Source organism: Thrips palmi, unplaced genomic scaffold (genome assembly GCF_012932325.1).
Source record: "Thrips palmi isolate BJ-2018 unplaced genomic scaffold, TpBJ-2018v1 HiC_scaffold_2, whole genome shotgun sequence".
NCBI lineage: Eukaryota > Metazoa > Arthropoda > Insecta > Thysanoptera > Thripidae > Thrips > Thrips palmi.
Genome location: NW_023144629.1, coordinates 6,043,860 through 6,062,620, shown reverse-complemented (window position 1 = coordinate 6,062,620; position 18,761 = coordinate 6,043,860). Strand labels below are relative to the sequence as shown.

Genomic DNA, 18,761 nt, shown 5'->3' with positions numbered 1-18,761 from the left:
AGCGTCGAAGCCACTGTTCTGTCGCTGCTCCAATCAAGGCTCGAATAACCCAGAATGACCCGGCCCACCTTGCACGTCCTTGGCAGTCCTTGGCGGCACGTCAGTGCGGTGCGGCACACTGTACCGGTTACCTCCTGACCCTGTCCGGCCCTGTCCGGGCCTCGGCCATTACGTCCATCTTCCACCTTTGCGGCCACCCAGACCTCGTTTTTGTTTTTGTTTCATCGAGTGGCTTTGGCAGCTGCAGAGCACCGCTTGCTTCGCTTGCCTGAAGCCTGTGAGTGAGTCAACTCAGGAGTGAACCCACAACGCCGCGATCCGCGACAGCAAACAGGCCGTGGTCCAAGACACGGAACCACAGCGCACCAACAGGACGATCTTTAGAGGAGGACGTTTCGGAGGAGCTGGTGCGGCGACCACGGGGAAGCCCCAGACTAGAACACTTGGCGCGAACCTGCTCTGAACGGAACCCAAGTCGGTTCGCGCGAGCTCGCTTCATCAAAACAAACCTATATAGTAGTCAGTTTAAAATGACAGACTGAAGGGAAACCCGCAATCCGGTATTTTGGTTCAGTTCTGAGCAGGTTCGCAGCCAAGTGTTTTATTTTGTCTGAATGAGCTTCTCACAGTCCTCCGTGTTCGAACCGAAACTGGTTCCGCGCGCCTTGCCGACGCCGGCACACGGCACGTGCTGGGGGCGGAGGCGGAGGGGCGGAGGTCCAAGCGTAAGATCAAAAGTCACGACGGGGGCCAAGATGACAGACAAGTGAATGGACCCCTATTTTGGCGCGGGCACTTTTGGCTCGTGCTCCAGGTCCCAGGATCGAGACTTCGAGACGTCTGCTGGGCTGGCTAGCTGGACTCGACGCGCGACGAGTAACGACGCGCCGCCATTCGAGACTTGCTATTCGATGACCAGGACCGCGACGACGGCGACGCCCCCCTCCCCCGCGCACCGCGGTGAGTGGAACATCCCCGCGTCCTTGGGAGAGAATCACAGAGCACTTCTTCACTCTGTCTCTCTCGTGCCCCGAAGGGATGCCCTGAGGTACGAGGGCCGCCACACGTCGGCCCGGTCCTCGTCACAGTGTCACAGTCCTCCAGCGCCATCAACAAATCCATCAGGCGGGCAGCAGCCGCCTGCCTCGGAAGGATCGTCGCCGTGCCTGTCTGCCTGTCTCTGTCGCCCTCGCGGGGCGTCGCGCCGTTCCTCTCTGGTTCCGCGCGGGTGCGAGAGAGACAGAGCGGCAGAGCGACGAGGCGGCAGGCTGGCAACAAGGCGGCCAGTGTTGCGGCCCCCTGCCGTCGTTTCGGCGTAATCATTCAGTTAAGCTGGCCGCCTCGCCGCCTCGCCGCCGCGGTGACATAATGTGCGAATCCACTGCCACACTGTAGCACGCGGTAGCGTGTAGCACACTGGAGGCGGGCTGGAGGCTGCGGCTGGCGCGGCAAGCTAGTCCAGGACCGCCTGACGACGGCGGGGTGGGCAGCCCGGCGGACGTGGCCGTGCACTCCTTGCCTACCCAGGCACGGCAGGCGCTCGCCCTGCCAGTGTGCCAGTGCGCGCCCTGCCCGGCCCCAAGCCGGCAGCGAGCGCGGACCGCGGACGGCCTCGGACGGAATGTTTTCACTGAGGGGCAAAACAAATATGACAACGAGAAAAAGAAAGACGGTGGATCTGCGCGGCGCTCCCCACAGGGCAGCGCGTTCCAGAGTTCCAGCCCGGCCGGCGGCACACTGATTCCGAGAGTCGTCGCCCTGTCTCTCTCGCACTCACGGGTCTCTTGCGGGTGCGAGAGAGACAGGGCGACTCCCAGTCTGCTGCCCGCTCACGCACCGTGTGAGCGCTTATCTGTGTTACCCGAGGCCACGCCACGCCACGCTAAATACGAACTGGCTCCATGCAGTATGCGTCGGCTGGCCTGCCTGGCCTGGCTGGGAGGGGTGGGAAGGGGCGTTAGGTGAGGAGGCCCCCGCTGCCCCCGCTCGGCTTTTGCCGACGCCGTCCTGACCTGACCGAGAGTCGCCTTCTCTGTCTCTCTCGCTCTCACGGGGCGCCCCGTGTAGCTGCGAGGGAGACCGAGCGACAGAGTCTGCAGGGCCTGAGAGGGTAACGCCCTGATCCACGCCAATTGGATAATGGCCATGTCCGGTGGTCTGACCCTACGTAAGCCCTTGGACGCGTATAGGGCAGACTGATTCCGAGAGTCGCTTTCGTCGCTCTGTCTCTCTCGCACTCATGGGGCGCCCCGTGAGGTGCGAGGGAGACAGAGTGACGGAACACACGACACTGGCGGCGAGCCCTACGTTCGCCGCGTTCGCCCAAATGACATTGAAAGGCCCTGGCAACGCAGGGTAGCGCGCCGGGTGCGCGGGCCATCAGGTACTGCCGGTCCTCAAAGACGTCTTGATACGGGACCACAAATCGCCGCCGCGCAGGTCCCCCTGGCGGCCGAGCCGAGCGGTGCCGAAGAGTGCCGAGCGGCCGCCGAGCGGCCGGAGCCGAAGGGGACTTGGTGCCGCGCCGAGCACGGCTGCGACTGGTACCACCTTGGTCGCACCGGCCCTATTCATCGAAATAACCTAAATGCTAACAGTTTTAACATCTACTAGCCAGGGGAAAGCCTTCGGCTTCGATGCAGAGCTAGATTCTGCTGCAGATGGAAATGCATGTTCGTCAGAAGGAAATTGTAGTATGTTGGTGTGGACGGAAGGCTACCTTAACATTTTAAAAATAATTTGTCCAACCTATCCTAGCCAAACCTAACGGGCTCGCTACAGATCTTATTCTAATCGCAGCAGATCTATTTCTAATGCCAACAGATCTTACTCTATTCTCAAAATATTTTATGCTACAGTCGCGACAATTTTCGGTCACTTGCGACCTGACCAACTTCACGTAACCTAACGTACCATCTAAACCAAACCTTAATATTCTTAAAACATATTGTCCAACCTAAAATTTGAACATAACTAAAAAGGATGGGTGAAACCGAAAAGTTAAAACAGGCCAGTGTTTGAACCACCGATACTAGAGACCGTGGGCTGACGCGGTACCCCGGAGCCACGGAGACATCTGGTGGGGCGGCGCTCGACAACTCTACTTGAGTGACTAAGCCCCCCGAGGGCCCGGGGTTATCCCCATCCTCGGAATACCCACGTCCCACGTGTAAGGGGACCTTCGGGCTCGCCTTCGGGCCGCGCTCGGCGAGGGGGACTTCGGGCGCGCTCGGAAGGGGACCTGCGCCGCGCCGATTTGTGGTTCCCTAACCGTTCCTCCTCAACGGGCCTCGTGCCCAAAGGGGCGTTAGCTTGTTGTAAACTTACTTTCGCTTTATTTTCGTTTTGACTCATTTTTTTTTGAGGCTGATTGTACTCCGGGCAGGCCGAGGGCCGAGGCAGGCGCAACAACCCGAGGACGCGTGCGCGGCCGTGAGTGCTACTGGAGTGGAGAGTGTCCCTCGAGGACAAACGGGCAGGGCGGCAGGGCGGCAGGGGTTCCAGACACTTCCCTTGAGTCCCTTCGTCAGTGGAGAAAACCATGCGGTCCAACCAAGGACCACTTTAGGGAAGGGTCTAGATCCCCTTCCCTGTGCGTTCACCGCCCGCCCTCCACCCCGCCCCGCCCCGCCCACCCCGCCCCTCCCGCGGCTCGTCTCCAGCCAGCCCGGCCGACGAGCTCTTTATAACGTGCGGCCGCGCCGGCACACTCCAGTCTGTGTTGGCCGAGTTCACAGCGCCGTCACCCACACGCCTACCGTGAGTACCCGCCAGCCAGCAGGTCGCCGTCGTGGACCGCCTCGCGTCCAGGCTCCCGTTTCGTTGAAGCCAACGCGGCACGCGGTGCGTCCCTTTTCGAGCCGATGTCACGTGACGAGGGCAAGGGCTCGAAGCCGTTCGCGATCTCGCGATCTCGCGATCTCGCACGACGCGCACGACCTCGGCGGCCATGGGAGCAGCGCGGCAGAGCAGCGGCGTGTAGTCCCGTGGGAAAGCCTTAAGACCAAAGCCCGCGCGCTGGCCGAGGCGATGAACTCCGCGAGGCCGACGGCAAGGCCGACTCTGAAGCCGGGGCAGAGGCCGACGCCGAGGCCGACGCATCATTGCTCCGTCTGACCTGCGCGTTGTTCCTGTTGCAGAAAATGATGACCAAGACCGTCGTTGGGCTGTGCCTCGTGGCCGCCCTGTGCCTCGGCTTCTCCTCCGCCGCCACCTTCGACGGCGTGGACGTCGCCGCCCTCCTCAAGAACGACACGGCTGTGCAGTCCTACGTCAAGTCAGCGGGTGGAAACTCGCTAGGTGGGGCTGGGACCGGGTCGGGATCGGTCCGCTCGGGGCGCCACGGCCAGCAGACGAACTTGTCGCCCCGCATCGGTACCTTATTTTAAAGAAATGTACCCTAAATCGAAACATTTGGAGTCATATTCGGGTATCAAAATCAAGGTCATTGTCTAAAGAATGCATCTGAAGCATAGTTTTCTCTTTATAATCGAAATAGAAATAAGGGAGGTGATGAAAATGCGATGGCTCGGTCGCGGGAAACGCTACCACCAGATTTTGTAACACTTAGTTTTCAATGTTAGAGCCCTCGGAGGCCATACATGTAAGCGAGCCGATTTTTCCTTACAAAATTTCGCTCGGCGTAGGATACATTTCCTTTTGATTGGACTCACCTTGCAAGAAATATCCCACATAATAGTTGATGCGACGGAATGGTGTCTGCTTGTACTTCTCACTTCAACTCGATAAATAGAATACAAACCACTCGAATCAAAGCTGCATATCTGGCCTAATGCACGGCAAATTTAATGTAGATTCATTTTGCACACGCGGCTTTGGGAAATAAGGTCGGATTTCTTTACATTAAGTGGATTAAAAACACCAGACGCAAAGAGGCTGAAATGACCACTTTTACGGTCTCTACTAATGTGAGAAATCCGACCCGTCTAGACACACGCGAGTTCTTGAGAACAAATCTTCAAACATGCCGTCGTGCATTTTGTTTAAAGGTTTTCGCACGAAACTAACCTCAAATTATACAATATGAATTCTAAAATACTGCAGCGTCAAACACCGTTGAAAGCGTCGTCGGCCCGTGTCGTCTGGACCGGAGGACGGGACAGACTATGGCAAATTCACCGCTCGGCACCGTTTGTTTACTTTTCACAGTTCCACGATTGGGCATTGCATTTGGTTGATTTTGAGAGCATGGATTCTCCTCAGGAGGTTAGTGTGGAAGTCAATGAAAGCAACACGCGCTACCCGAGCAGCCAACATGTCGGCAGGTGCAACTGTCACAAAATGGAAACAAAACTGTGCCGAGCGGTGAATTTGCCATAGTCTGTCCCGTCCTCCGGTCCAGACGACACGGGCCGACGACGCTTTCAACGGTGTTTGACGCTGCAGTATTTTAGAATTCATATTGTATAATTTGAGGTTAGTTTCGTGCGAAAACCTTTAAACAAAATGCACGACGGCATGTTTGAAGATTTGTTCTCAAGAACTCGCGTGTGTCTAGACGGGTCGGATTTCTCACATTAGTAGAGACCGTAAAAGTGGTCATTTCAGCCTCTTTGCGTCTGGTGTTTTTAATCCACTTAATGTAAAGAAATCCGACCTTATTTCCCAAAGCCGCGTGTGCAAAATGAATCTACATTAAATTTGCCGTGCATTAGGCCAGATATGCAGCTTTGATTCGAGTGGTTTGTATTCTATTTATCGAGTTGAAGTGAGAAGTACAAGCAGACACCATTCCGTCGCATCAACTATTATGTGGGATATTTCTTGCAAGGTGAGTCCAATCAAAAGGAAATGTATCCTACGCCGAGCGAAATTTTGTAAGGAAAAATCGGCTCGCTTACATGTATGGCCTCCGAGGGCTCTAACATTGAAAACTAAGTGTTACAAAATCTGGTGGTAGCGTTTCCCGCGACCGAGCCATCGCATTTTCATCACCTCCCTTATTTCTATTTCGATTATAAAGAGAAAACTATGCTTCAGATGCATTCTTTAGACAATGACCTTGATTTTGATACCCGAATATGACTCCAAATGTTTCGATTTAGGGTACATTTCTTTAAAATAAGGTACCGATGCGGGGCGACAAGTTCGTCTGCTGGCCGTGGCGCCCCGAGCGGACCGATCCCGTCCCGGTCCCAGCCCCACCTAGCGAGTTTCCACCCGCTGGTCAAGTGCATCCTCGGCACCGGCGAGTGCAGCGAGTCCGCCAAGCGCCTCCAGGGTGAGTAGCCGTTGGTAGCGCAGTGGTCGGCGTGCTCGCCGGCGGGCTGGGAGGCGCGGGTCTCCTGGCCTCTGGCCGTCACCTTGAGGCCGCCCTCCGTTTGCAGTGCAGTGTGCACGTGTTGACCGAGTCTGTGCGGTGCGCTATCTCAGTCCGGAAGGAGGTTTGCTTTAATTTTGTCCGAGTGGCTATCGCCACGTCGCTGACCAGCCCCTGGCTGGGCTGGGCCCGAGGGGCAAACAACTTCGTCAAAATTTGTACACCGTTATTTCAAATTCACGTTATTTCACATTATTTCATTGTTATTCCAACGTTATTTCAAGGGTATTTCAACGTTATTTCGTGTTATTTCGTGTTATTTCACGTTATTTCGCGCTATTTCACCGTTATTTCACGCTATTTCACGCTTATTTTGGCGTTATTTCAACGTTATTTCACCGTTATTTCACGTTATTTCACCGTTATTTCACGGAAAATGTACACCTAAATTCAAGTTGTTTGCCCCTCGGCTGGGCCGGGCTGTTTGGCTGGTTTGGTTCGGCGTAATCTGCCGCATCATCGGCAAACGCCAAAAGCCGATCGCGCCCTCGGCCGCCTCGCTCTTTTTTTCCTCTTCGGCGAACTGCAGGCCGATTCCGAGCACTGCTCTTGGTGCACTGTCTCTCTCGCACTCGCGGAGCGTCCCGTCGGTCCCGTCAGGGTGCGAGAGATTCAACCTACCCGACTTCCAACTCGTCCAAAACATAAACAAAACGCCGTTGGTCGTTGTTGCAGCCATCGTCCCCAACGCCCTGCAGCAGAAGTGCTCCCAGTGCACCGAGCAGCAGAAGATCATCATCGGCACCATCGTCGCCAAGATGCAGAAGAGCTTCCCCGCCGACTGGGAGAAACTCCTCCAGAAGTACGACCCCGAAAAGAAGCACCGCGAGAACATCCTCGCCCTGGCCAAGGCCGTGCCCACCGGTCTGCCCGCCACCACCCCCAAGCCCAAGTAAGGCGCCACGCCCTACGACGCGCAGCACCACCAGCACCGCCAGCAACGCCGCCAGCGGAGTCAACCCGGCCACCTCACTCCCGGTGACGCGACGCGGTGACGCGGTGACGCAGCGCGGTGTCACTTGGGTGTCACTCGGGTGTCATCTGGGTGTCGCTTGGGTGTCGCTGCGGCGCCACCGTCACTTCCAAGCCAAATAAGAGGTTGCCACTCCCGGGGGCTGCGGCCGGCCTCAGGACGCCTCAGGACTGCAACAACAACACGGGTACGCGTCCAAGTTCCGCCCGGATCCGACACCACCTGGAGCCGGACCCCGAGAACCTGGACGCCCATCGAACCACACGGACCTACGAGTATCACGCATGGATGTCACACATCATGAGAAATAAAAAAAAATTCGCTTGAATTCCTCTGCTATGCATTATAGACAGTTGGTCGTGATTTTTCACTCGCCCCCTCACCACCACTTGTCCAAAATGGAAACAAACTGGAAGGAAACCCATGACGCGATTCAAACTCGAGTGCAGATAAGTTTAGATTGCAAAATGCATTGCGAGATAGGGGACGGAGCAGTGCAGGAAAAACTGCGCTCCGGTCCGAAAATAAACAGTTCATGGCTGACTCGGACACAATACGGAGTGCGTAAAAAATCAAAGGAAAATAAACTTTTTAAAAATAAATCAAAGTGGAGAGTGCAAATCAGAAAAATGTTTTGTGTTCTTTCTAACGCTTCATTCAAACGAGTGGTCGGTCAAAGTGACAGAATTTTCGAGACGGAGCGCACCAGGGGTCCAAGGGCCTCCCACTTAAACAATCAGTGTTTGCTGAGAGGACACAATCACTCGATCTTGCGTCAGAAACTTCTGCAAGGAGGCAAAGAGCGCGACAAAATCAAACAGAATCCCAACCAATCCGACACAGCCAAACATTATCCCGCGCAGCAAAATTCTGAGTGAGAGACCCCTAGGAGCGAACGGCAGTGTCTGAAGCCTTGGGGTCTGGGGCGGCAGTAGGCCGGCAGAATACCTGCATCGCTCCGATATCTATCTTCTAGATAGGGAAAAGCGCAAACCCCGATGATGGTTTATCACACACAAGGGGCACAGCAATTACAGGCAATAATTTGGCGTGACGCTCTGATTGTTTGCGACGCCCTCCCCTTGCACCCCCACCGTAATGAGGTGCTCGAGGTGATGGAGTGCCTTGTTGGTGATTCGCGCCTTATCGGGGCACGTGGAGACTGCGTCGCTCTGTCTCCGCACCCATCCGGGACGCCGCACGAGTGCGAGGATGACAGAGCGACGAAAGCGACTCTCGGAATCAATCTGGCGGCGGCCTATTAAAGGGCGCGGACCCGGGCGGCAGTGACCAGTCAAGTGAGCCGCGCCATGTCGCCACTGACCGTGCTGTTGTACACCTGCGCCCTGGCGGCGGCCGTTCACGGTGAGTGCGGGCGCGCTGTCTCTCTCGCACTCACAGGGCGTCCCGTGTGAGTGCGAGAGAGACAGCGCGACGAACGCCCGGAGGAATCGGATGGGGGAAACGATAGGGGGTGTTTTCGCGTTTTTCGTCCAGCCCAGCTGAGTTAAAATAAGGGATGCTGGTGTTTGCAGGCGCCGCCTTCAAGGAGGTGAGGCTGGGCGGGGCCGTCGTGGACCAGACCGCCGCCATGTTCGCCCCCGTGCCCACGGGGCTGGGCGTGCAGCGCTCCGACCTGGAGGAGGAGATCGTGGGCGGCGAGGACGCCAAGCTGGGCCAGTTCCCGCACCAGGCGTCCATGCAGGTCACCATGCCCGGCTCCTGGTGGTGGGACGCCGCGCCGCAGCACCTCTGCGGCGGCACCCTCATCGCCCAGGGCTGGGTGCTGACGGCCGCGCACTGCGCCTACGGCGTGCCCAACAACGCCAGGAAGGTGGAGGTGGTGCTGGGCATCGACAACCTGGCCCGCGAGGCCAGCGGCAAGCAGCGCATCCTCGTCACCAAGATGCTGGTGCACGCGCAGTACCAGCACAACGTCAACGGCGGCGTCGGCCCCTACGACATCGCCCTGCTCAAGCTGGCCCAGCCCGCCAGGCTCACGGCCAACATCAAGCTGGCCGTGCTGCCCAGCGCCGGCGCCCTCGCTTCCGGTCGGTACACCGTGTCCGCGGAGACGCGCAGCGCGCAGTGATGGACTAGCCAACCTAACCCGTCCTTACGGTGTCTGGCCCCGCAGGCGACGCCGTTCTCTCCGGCTGGGGCAGCACCAGCCAGGACGGCGACCACCCCGTGTACCCTAACCAGCTGCAGACGGCGACCTTCCCCATCGTCGAGTACAACGCCTGCAACGCCTTCGTGAGCAACCTGGACGGCCCCGAGAACAACCCCCTGGCCGACACCAACCTGTGCGTCGGCCCCCTGGACCGCACCGGCCTCTCCTCCTGCAGTGTAAGTCCAGCGGGCGTCGCCAGCCGAGCCATTCCGAGGAGTCGACTAGTCGCTCCGTCTCCGTCTCTTACGGGGTGCGTGAGGGGTGCGTGAGGGGTGCGACGGAGACAACCGACTCCTCGAAATCACTCGGTGCCGTGCTCGGCCGAGGTGACCGCCACTCTGCACTCACATTCCGAGAGTCGTTTTCGTCGCTCTGTCTCTCTCGCACCCATACGGGACGCCGCATGAGTGCGAGAGAGACAGAGCGACGACTCTGCCGCTCCGCTCTGCGTTTCTTCATTGCCATTTCCGGTTCGCGATGCGCAGGGCGACAGCGGCGGCCCGCTGGTCCAGCAGGACGCCAACGGCCAGGCCGTCGTCATCGGCGTCGTGTCCTGGGGCCTCAAGAACTGCGGCAGCGTCCCCTTCCCCTCCGTCTTCACCCGCACCTCGGCCTACGTCGACTGGATCCAGGCCGTCCAGCAGCAGAACGCCGGCGTCGCGGCCACCGCCTTGTGAATTGTATTTCGCAAAACAGGAGAAAAATAAACACAAAAAATTAATTTAACGCATGCAATAAAATGGTTTTGATTGTTCCATCGGCTCCGCGCCGCAGCCACCGCTTTGTAAACTGTTTTTTCCCCAAAGGAAAAAAACACAAAAAATGAATTTAACGCGCATAATAAAATGATTTTGATTGTTTCATCGGTTCCGCTGCGTCGACGCCAGCCTTGGAAGGCGTGAGATAAAACCAACACGCGACACCCATTATTTGAATGGAGATAAACACTCCGGCGGACCCAGGCCGGATTAAAAAGCGCGCGCATTATGCATCGGCGCGGGAACGGTGCGTCTGCGCACTCGCACTCTCGGAACCAGCCTGCCGACAGTGCATGGGCAGGAGCAGACCCAGGTTGAAAGTTACACTGGTAAAACAACGGAAATCATTTTCTGCCTCTGGAAGGGCATTGTGAAATTATGCCTGAAATTCCTATACCAGTTCACGCCGTTCCCTGGCAGAGGCCTACAGTGCACCACCCCCTGCACGTCAAGGGAGCGCCCGGCGGAGGCCGGGTAGGCCACCCACCAGGCACGCGAGTTGTTTTCTGGCCGATGCTGCGTTCGCAGGCGCTAGCAAGCGCTGGCAAGTGCTCGGCGTGACGGGCCTGCCTCGCCACGCGTCGCGCGTCGCCCGTTGACGCAGAGCGGCAGCAGACCGATTCCGGGAGTCGCTGTCGTCGCTCTGTCTCTCTCGCACTCATGGGCCGTCCCGAGTACGTGCGAGAGAGACAGAGCGACGAAGACGACTCTCGGAATCGGTCCGCAGAATGACTCCTATGCGCTCTGAAGTGAGCGCGCCGTGGGGGTTCTTTTCTATCAATAATCGAGTCGAGATAAAGCATAAAGCTGTGTTTTCCGTGGACGGACGTCAGCAGTGCTGCATGATCATCGAAAAGGTTGGAGAGCCCTCGGATTTGCCAGCGTGCTGACCGGATCAAGGGCTGCCAACTCAACGAGCCACAAGCTTCAAGAAGCAAACAAGGAACACGCCACCGAATTTACAGGCCAGCAGACTGATTCCGAGGGGCGTTCTCATCGCTCTGTCTCTCTCGCACTCATGGGGCGTCCCGCGTCGGTGCGAGGGAGACAGAGCGACGAAAACGACTGTCGGAATGAGTCCGCAGGTCCGGTAGCTCCGGTTCCACCATCTTCATTCTGAGCCAGGTGGTGGTGACACGAGCGTGGTTTACAGTGCCGGGGGTTGGTCGGACGAACGGCAGCCACGGGCTGATCATTCAGTTACACTGTAAAATGACGCGTCCCGCGGCCTGCGTCACGCCGTGAGGTGGGGCTTAATCTCTCGAGAGCCGTGCAATGTTTTAGATAAGGGCTCCCGTTGACGGGGCTAATTGGAGGTTCTAGGAAAGGGAGGGGAAGAGGGAGGGACGGTGACGACGACGACGATGTGTGGCGATGCATAGGGACAAAGGGACTACCGTTCTCATCCTCGGTTTGGCTATCGGCAAGTCCGAGCGGCCCTTCATATTTGACACAGGGTACTCGTTTGGCCAGCGAGGAGCGAGGGGCTCCCTGATAGCGGAAGGCAGGCGCTCACTCACACCGCCACACTTTGAAGGCGCTCCATTCCCCGCCATGGCGCCGAGCCGCAGCGTCGTCGCCGTCCTCGCCCTGTGCGCCGCCCTGGCCAGCGCCAGCCCCGCCCGGGGTGAGTCCGCGCTCCACCCGCTCGGCGGCGCCCCACAGTGGGCCAGAAGACCGGCCGCGAAAGAAAGGTATCGCTGTTAGTTTTAGAGTGACTAAAAGGAAAGCTGACTGCCGCAGATGGGCTGGTCAAGGAGGTGGGCGTCAAGTCCTCCCAGAACCGATACGCTACGTTCCCCATCCCCCTGGGCGTGGAGCGCGCCGACAGCGACGGCGTGAACCTTCAGATCGTCGGCGGCCAGGACGCGAAGCTGGGCCAGTTCCCGCACCAGGCCTCCATGCAGGTGAGCGGACTGGGATGCACACTGTCAAACAGTTTGCCAAGTGTTTCGTTTCGCGAAGAATCGCTATGTAAGTGCTGCAGTATTTTCTTTGCAATGCAAGAGTGCAGACCGCCAGTCGAAAATTAGCCCGCGTTTTGAGCTAGAGTCACTAAATGGGACTCGAACCGAACGTGTGACCCCACCAATGGATTGCTCTCCGAACGAGGAGTCCATTGGTGGGGTCACACGTTCGGTTCGAGTCCTACTTCGCGACTCTGGAGCTCAAAACGCGTCTAGAGTTTTGTCCGCCTGCGCTGGTCTTCTGGCAGGTCCGCTGTGGGTGCTCGGCGCTTCGCCAAACGGCCCCAATTACCGCGGCGTCAGTTTATCGAGAGATAAGCCGCGATCTAAGCCGCCGCGGCTAAGCCGGCCGCAGTCCCGGCTAGACCCGCCAAGTCCTGCGAGCCGCGCGCCAAGTCGCCGACGGCCGAGTGGACGCGGCGACGTGGCGACGGACTCGTAGAGCTAGATAATGAACACCTCCAACACGCGGGTCCACAAATTGGGAGGGTGGGCCTGGAGACGGGTTCATCAGGGGCAGAGGGGATGGCGAACGTGCAACTGCCTTTCAGGTGGCTTCGAGGCCTGCAAAAAAAAAAAAAGCTCAATTGGATCCGCACCGCCGCTTCATCAATTATCGCTTTTGGTGGACCTTACTGACCGCCACGTGACACTAACCCTCGCGCCGTCTGCTGCACTGCTTTTCAGGTGACGATCCCAAGCCCCTACATGATCAAGTCGCAGCCGCAGCACCTCTGCGGGGGCTCCCTGATCGCCAGGGGCTGGGTGATGACGGCCGCGCACTGCGTCTACGGCGTGCCCAACCGCGCCACCAAGGTGGAGGTGGTGCTGGGCATCGACAACCTGGCCGTCAAGGCGGCGGGCTCGCAGCGCATCGCGGTGGAGCGCATGCTGGTGCACGCCAAGTACGACCACTACGGCAACAACGGCGTCGGCCCCTACGACATCGCCCTGCTCAAGCTGGCGCGCCCCGCCACGCTGTCCGACACCGTCAAGCTGGTCGCGCTCCCCGCCCAGGCCGCGCCCGCGGAGTCAGGTAACGCACGGAGCGGAGGGGTGGGGGAGGGTGGAGGCACGCGATGGGGTCTTTACTGAACTGGCCGCTGGTCGCCGCCCGCAGGTACCGCCACGCTCTCCGGCTGGGGTAGCACCAGCATGGACGGCCTCCACCCCGTGTACCCCAACCAGCTGCAGATGGCCGAGTTCCCCGTCGTCTCCCACGACGAGTGCGTGGCCTTCGTCAAGGCGATAAAGGACGGCGGCAAGGAAATGGCGAACCTCATCATGGACTCCAACCTGTGCGTCGGCCCGCTGGACAGGGACGGCCTGTCCTCGTGCAGTGTGAGTACTTTACAGTGGCGACGGTGAGGACGGCGAGGACGCAGCCGCCGCGGCCTCCTTGGCGGCCTCCTCCTTGGCGACGGCCTCCTTGTGGGCAAGGCCGCTGACCGATGGCTTGTTACAGGGGGACAGCGGCGGCCCGCTCATCCAGGGCGGCCAGGACGGCAGCACCCCCACCGTCGTCGGCATCACCTCCTGGGGACTGACCAACTGCGGCTCCATCCCCTTCCCGTCCATCTTCACCCGCGTCCACAGCTACCTCACCTGGATCGCCAGGGTCCAGGCCGCGTACTAGTGCCGTGCCCCGTGCCTCGAGGAGTCTCAATAAATTGATTTACGGACCAGCACTGCTTTCAGTCTCCCATTCCGCCGTCAAACGCGTTTTTTGAGACGAGCCCTGCAGCCGAGAGCGCAAAGACGTCGTCCCGACCCAACCCCGACCGGTGGATGCGGCCAAAATCCCGAACGCGTTTTGAGCTCCAGAGTCGCTAGATGTGACTAGAACCGAACGTGTGAGTGTGTGACCCTGAGTGCGATTCGAGCCTGTCTGCAAGCAGCGCGCTCTAGAACGCCTCGGTCTCTGGAAACCTTCATCACATTTACACTGTAGGGGTGGGTCGAAAAAATACAAACCAGATTCAGTTCTTAGATTTTATTAAAATTTTATAACTGTCAAAGAAATAAAATTATACAACATATAAAATTTTTCTCTATTTACAAAACTCAATATGAGTCAAACTGAAAATAAATGCCTGTCAATTTGGATGAAATGGGAAAATTGCATTTATAGATATATACAATAAGTACAAAGTCTCTAATCTCGTTGTAAGGCGTGAAAGGCGTTTAACACTACACATGAAAATGAACAAAAGGGTTTATTCTTTCTACTATTGTAAATGAATACGAAACATGATTGCCTATCATTTGGTTATTTGATGAAAATAGAAGCCAACTGGCTTTAGTCATTCCAGATTAGTTCTTAGAGAGCTACTTACCTACATACTTAAATATCACAATATTATGGAAATAAATTAATTGAAGGAAATTGTTTTGTACTCTCTCAGTAGACAGTATTAACACAAAAGTAATCTAACATGACAATGAGAATTGTTACAGTTCAAGAGCTGCTTATGAGGGTAAAACGGTCTGCACCTAGAACTACCACAATAAAATTTCTGAAAAAAAAAAAAAATGCCTGAAGAAGTAACATTTGCCAGTTGCCACGTAACCTCTTCATAGATCTGTTTTGATCTCACGATTCTTATTTACACAGAAAACAACATACATGTACAACCAGGAATGAAAAATCAGTAAAAGTCAATGATAAACATGAATGCAATTTTACATGGATCCCTAAGACCTAAATATCCTTACAATGGCGTATACTGGACATTGGCACATGTGTGTCACAGTCAATTGTTAATAAGTCACTATATTTCTGATCATGGTATGACCAAACGTCACAAAAGTAAAACAAAAAATTACTCCCATCTTATCATTTGCATCAGCCACATGCACACACATGATCTTATAACTTTCATATTCCTACAATGGCAAACATTTAACAAAAATAATGTCAACAGTCTAACAATTAATAATAATAATAAAATACGGGACTAGACAGTAGGGGGCTGCCACTATCAATGGAACACATTAACACTATGGTGAGCAAAGAGAAAGATAAAGACTGATGGTTTAAAACTAATGTCAAGATTGATAAGGTAAAAAGTATTGAAAATAAAATATAGATTTTGAAATTGTCTTGAAATGAAGAGAACATGCATCACAGAAAAAATACTATGTAATGCACATTAACCACATACAGCCACAGAATCAATTACAAGAAAACAAAATATCTTTTATCAGCTGTTGTTTAACAGACAGCATGATGAAATATATGTACCTCAAGTCTTTTCTGGATTGGATGCTAAAAATCCTGTAGCCCAATAACTTATGTAGTTTACCTTCAGTATCACATAAGTTCAACAACTATGTTTAGCAGAATAAGGCAGTCATGAAGCCAGCACTGACTGCCTCTGTTTCCATCAACAATTAATAATATCACTAAAGTTTCCAGTCTTTTCAGTGATTTCTTATTAGATGTATGATTTAAAAAAAAAAAACTCAACATACTTACAGAGCTTCTTTGAACTTGTTTCTGAGCATCAACATCAGTGGCAGCTAATAAAACTTTTCCTGTTCCAGATCAGGCCGAACGTTTCCATTATGGCTATTTCGTTTTAATGTTGAGCTTTCATAATCAACTGGTTTAGAGAACAACTTTGGCGTGGGATGATTTAGAGAATTACGATTCAGTGAGTTGCAATTTACCATTGGCTTGTGTGAAACATTGCTAGTGGCTGATGAAAATGATGCAGTGCGTTTAGGTTTTTGACTAATTGCTTCCTTTAAGGGAACTGTTACATAAGGGTTCTGCTTGGTAGACATGTAGCAAGGACTACTAGGTATGTGAGGAATATGCTTACGCTTCTGATAATACCAGACAGCGGCTGCACACAACACGCCTAAAATGAAGCCCGCACAACAGCAACCTAAGATAGTCCAAACTGATAAATACCCAACAGTCTGCGAGTCTAATTGCTTGGCAGGAAGAATGTTGATATCTGGAACCAGAGAGAAGTTACCCATAAGACAGAGCCCTATAAGGGTGCCTGGAAAAATATCCTGTAATGACAGGTTGTTACTTACCGTTCCGTAATCCGCCCAGGCACATTCTTGTTTCGAAGTCATGGCCCTGGCAGGCATTCGGGCCTGGCATTGCACATTTGCGTCTTCTATGTTGATCGCCATTCTCATCACATTCAGACCAAACAGTCCATGGACTCCAACCGACGAGGGCTTAGGAGGAAAACACCACAATAAAAACACCATCCAAGAAAAAGTAAGCAAAAAAATAAAACCCCATTTTAAAAATATTTCCGCTCTTTCAACTACTTACATTCACAACTGGGCGATTCACAAGGCTCCTGGTCGATTGAGGGGCCCTCACAGTTGACGCCCAAGAGCTCCCTGTTGTTGATGCTCAGGCAATGGCGCGTCCGCTGGCGCATCCCGCTGCCACAGGACACCGAGCAGGGGGTCCATTCGCTCCAACAGGACCATTCGCCTGGAATAGAGTCAATTCATCAGAAAACTTTACCAACAGTAAATTGAACTCTTCTCTCTGCAGTGGACGTTGCAGGCTGCTAGAGACTGGTGGGACGTGGGGAGGCAGGCCGAGACAGGCTTACCTTTGCAGCGGTGCATGTTGCAGGGGCGGGACATCTTGGGGGAGCCCTCGCAGTCCTCGGTGGAGCCCTCGCACGTCCGCGTCCTGGTCTGGTGGCCGCCCCCGCACTCGACGGAGCAGGCCGACCACTCGGACCAGTCGGACCACACGTCGTCCGAGTCCACGCGATCTGCGGCACACCAACAAGGCCATCATCAGCCACGGCCCTCATGGGGCGTCCCGCACAAGTGCGGGAAGGACAGAGGGAAGAGACCTACCGGACTTGCAGCCGTTGACGCTGCAGATCCTCTTCTCCTCCTTGGACTGCGTGACGCGCATGGTGGCCGCGTCGGCCGTCTGCGCGCGGCAGGCGAAGCGGAAGCGCTTCTCCGTCCACGTGCCGCCCCAGTTGGCGTTGCCGGGGCCGGGCGTGGCCTCGGACAGCCAGGGCGTCCAGGCCGACAGCTTGCGGCTCTCGGGGCAGGGGTGCGCGTTGCAGGGCTCGTAGTCCAGCGGGCAGCCCTGGCACTCGGCGCCGCCGTGCGCCGGCAGGGGGCTGTCGCACACGCGGCGCCGCACGCGGAAGCCGCCGCCGCACTGCGCCGTGCAGTCCGCCCACGCGCCCCACGCGCCCCAGCCGCCGTCCTGCGGCGGGGGGAGCTTGGCTGCGGGCAGGGCAGAGAGGACCAGTCAGACGCCGACGATAACCAAGAGGGTGGCGGTGGTGAAGCCAAGCCACAGCTAGAACCCTCACCTGGGCAGGGCGGGTTGGACGTGCAGTAAATCTCGCTGCGGTCCTCGCCCACGCAGATGCGGCCGCCGTGCGCGGGCTTGGGGTTGCCGCACGAGCGCGTGCGCGTCTTGACGGCCAGGCCGCACGTCTGGGAGCACGCCGACCAGGCCGACCAGGGCGTCCAGCCGCCGTGCACGGTGCAGTTGGTGACGGCCGTGGCCTCGCCGTGGCACGGCATGCCGCCGTTGGCCGGCGCCGGGTTGTCACAGCGCCTGGAGCGGCACAGGCAGGCCGAGTCCGAGTCCGCAGCGTCCGAGTCGCCCACCACGGGGCACGGCGCCCAGGACGACCACGCCGACCAGCCGCCGTCCACTGCAACAATCCGCGAGTTAGACGCGCCAGGATAAAAAACCAAAAGTTGACGTACGCCGGTATTCGAACCCCAGCCCGCAAACGCACCGATCTCCTCGCGAGCCGAGCGGTCCGGGCAGGCGAGCGGCAGCTGCTGCCAGTGGGCGACGCTGGGGTCGCGGTTGGGCGCGGGCGTGCAGTTCTCGTGGAGCTCGCTCCAGCCGCAGTACGGGTCCATGGCGGCCAGGCACGTGCTGCGCGTCTTGTAGCGGCCACAGTGCGCGCCGGGGATGCGCATCACGCCCTGCTCGGTGCCCACGTACAGCGACTCGGTCTCGCGCAGGAACTGCATCTTGCGGTAGCGCGGCGCCGAGGTCGCGCCGCCCGCGCCGCCCGCGCCGACAGGGAACGGCTGCCACAGCTCCAGCACGCACGTCTGCTGCGTGCCGGGCAGCACCGACATCTTCTTGATGATGCCCTCCTCGGTGGCGGCGTACACCACGTGCACGCCGGGGTGGTGCTTGGTGGGCACCACGTCCACGGCCACCAGGCCCAGCGTCTCCAGGCGCCGGTGGTACAGCGGCAGCAGCGCCGTGGGCTGGATGGCGTTGTCCATGAGCTGGTAGCGCGACGAGTCCTGCATGGAGTGCGCCGAGCGCGGGTCCGGCTGCACCTTCTCGCAGTCGAAGTGGCGCGTGCCCAGGGACGACGTCTGCGCCTCCCACGCCGACGACGAGTGGCCCTGGTACTTGAAGGGCCCTGCGAACGCCTTCAGGATGGACGTCATGTTGAAGGCGCACACGGCCGTGGCGGGGATGCTGTTCCTGCGGGGCGGAAAACCGTCGGTCAAACTCCGACCCGAGAAGACAGTCTATGTACTTCGAGCAGAGCTGCGC

The 18,761-nt window shown here is 56.8% G+C and overlaps 3 protein-coding genes across 7 annotated transcripts in view; 2 read left to right on the top strand and 1 right to left on the bottom strand.

Annotated features, from left to right (window-relative positions):
* The first annotated feature begins 3,664 nt into the window (after window positions 1-3,664).
* On the top strand, window positions 3,665-7,661 carry LOC117647761 (ejaculatory bulb-specific protein 3-like). 5 transcript variants are annotated; one of them, XM_034389660.1, is made up of 4 exons: window positions 3,665-3,759; window positions 4,140-4,271; window positions 6,187-6,241; window positions 7,016-7,661. In XM_034389660.1, exons 2-4 carry the CDS (start codon window positions 4,143-4,145, stop codon window positions 7,234-7,236), a joined length of 405 nt encoding a protein of 134 aa, XP_034245551.1. In that variant the 5' UTR covers window positions 3,665-3,759; window positions 4,140-4,142; the 3' UTR covers window positions 7,237-7,661. The 5 variants fall into 5 exon arrangements, with proteins under 5 accessions (XP_034245551.1, XP_034245553.1, XP_034245550.1 ...); XM_034389662.1 differs by lacking the exon at window positions 6,187-6,241 and adding an exon at window positions 5,557-5,558 and having other exon boundaries at window positions 4,140-4,276; XM_034389659.1 differs by having other exon boundaries at window positions 4,140-4,299; window positions 6,107-6,241.
* An 860-nt stretch (window positions 7,662-8,521) lies between these two features.
* On the top strand, window positions 8,522-13,896 carry LOC117647428 (transmembrane protease serine 9-like). Its single transcript, XM_034389166.1, has 9 exons — window positions 8,522-8,678; window positions 8,849-9,364; window positions 9,451-9,662; window positions 9,972-10,159; window positions 11,600-11,871; window positions 11,988-12,151; window positions 12,899-13,247; window positions 13,332-13,552; window positions 13,677-13,896. Exons 1-9 carry the CDS (start codon window positions 8,624-8,626, stop codon window positions 13,845-13,847), a joined length of 2,148 nt encoding a protein of 715 aa, XP_034245057.1. The 5' UTR covers window positions 8,522-8,623; the 3' UTR covers window positions 13,848-13,896.
* A 293-nt stretch (window positions 13,897-14,189) lies between these two features.
* The window catches only part of LOC117647760 (semaphorin-5A), a 33,773-nt gene continuing 29,201 nt past the window's right edge, over window positions 14,190-18,761 (bottom strand). The window contains exons 7-13 of the mRNA XM_034389657.1: window positions 17,974-18,689; window positions 17,536-17,886; window positions 17,060-17,446; window positions 16,804-16,971; window positions 16,512-16,679; window positions 16,262-16,411; window positions 14,190-16,176 (exon numbers count right to left, since the gene is read on the bottom strand). Coding sequence (XP_034245548.1) covers window positions 15,734-16,176; window positions 16,262-16,411; window positions 16,512-16,679; window positions 16,804-16,971; window positions 17,060-17,446; window positions 17,536-17,886; window positions 17,974-18,689 — 2,383 coding nt within the window. The 3' untranslated portion in view covers window positions 14,190-15,733. The remainder of the gene's footprint in view (window positions 16,177-16,261; window positions 16,412-16,511; window positions 16,680-16,803; window positions 16,972-17,059; window positions 17,447-17,535; window positions 17,887-17,973; window positions 18,690-18,761) is intronic.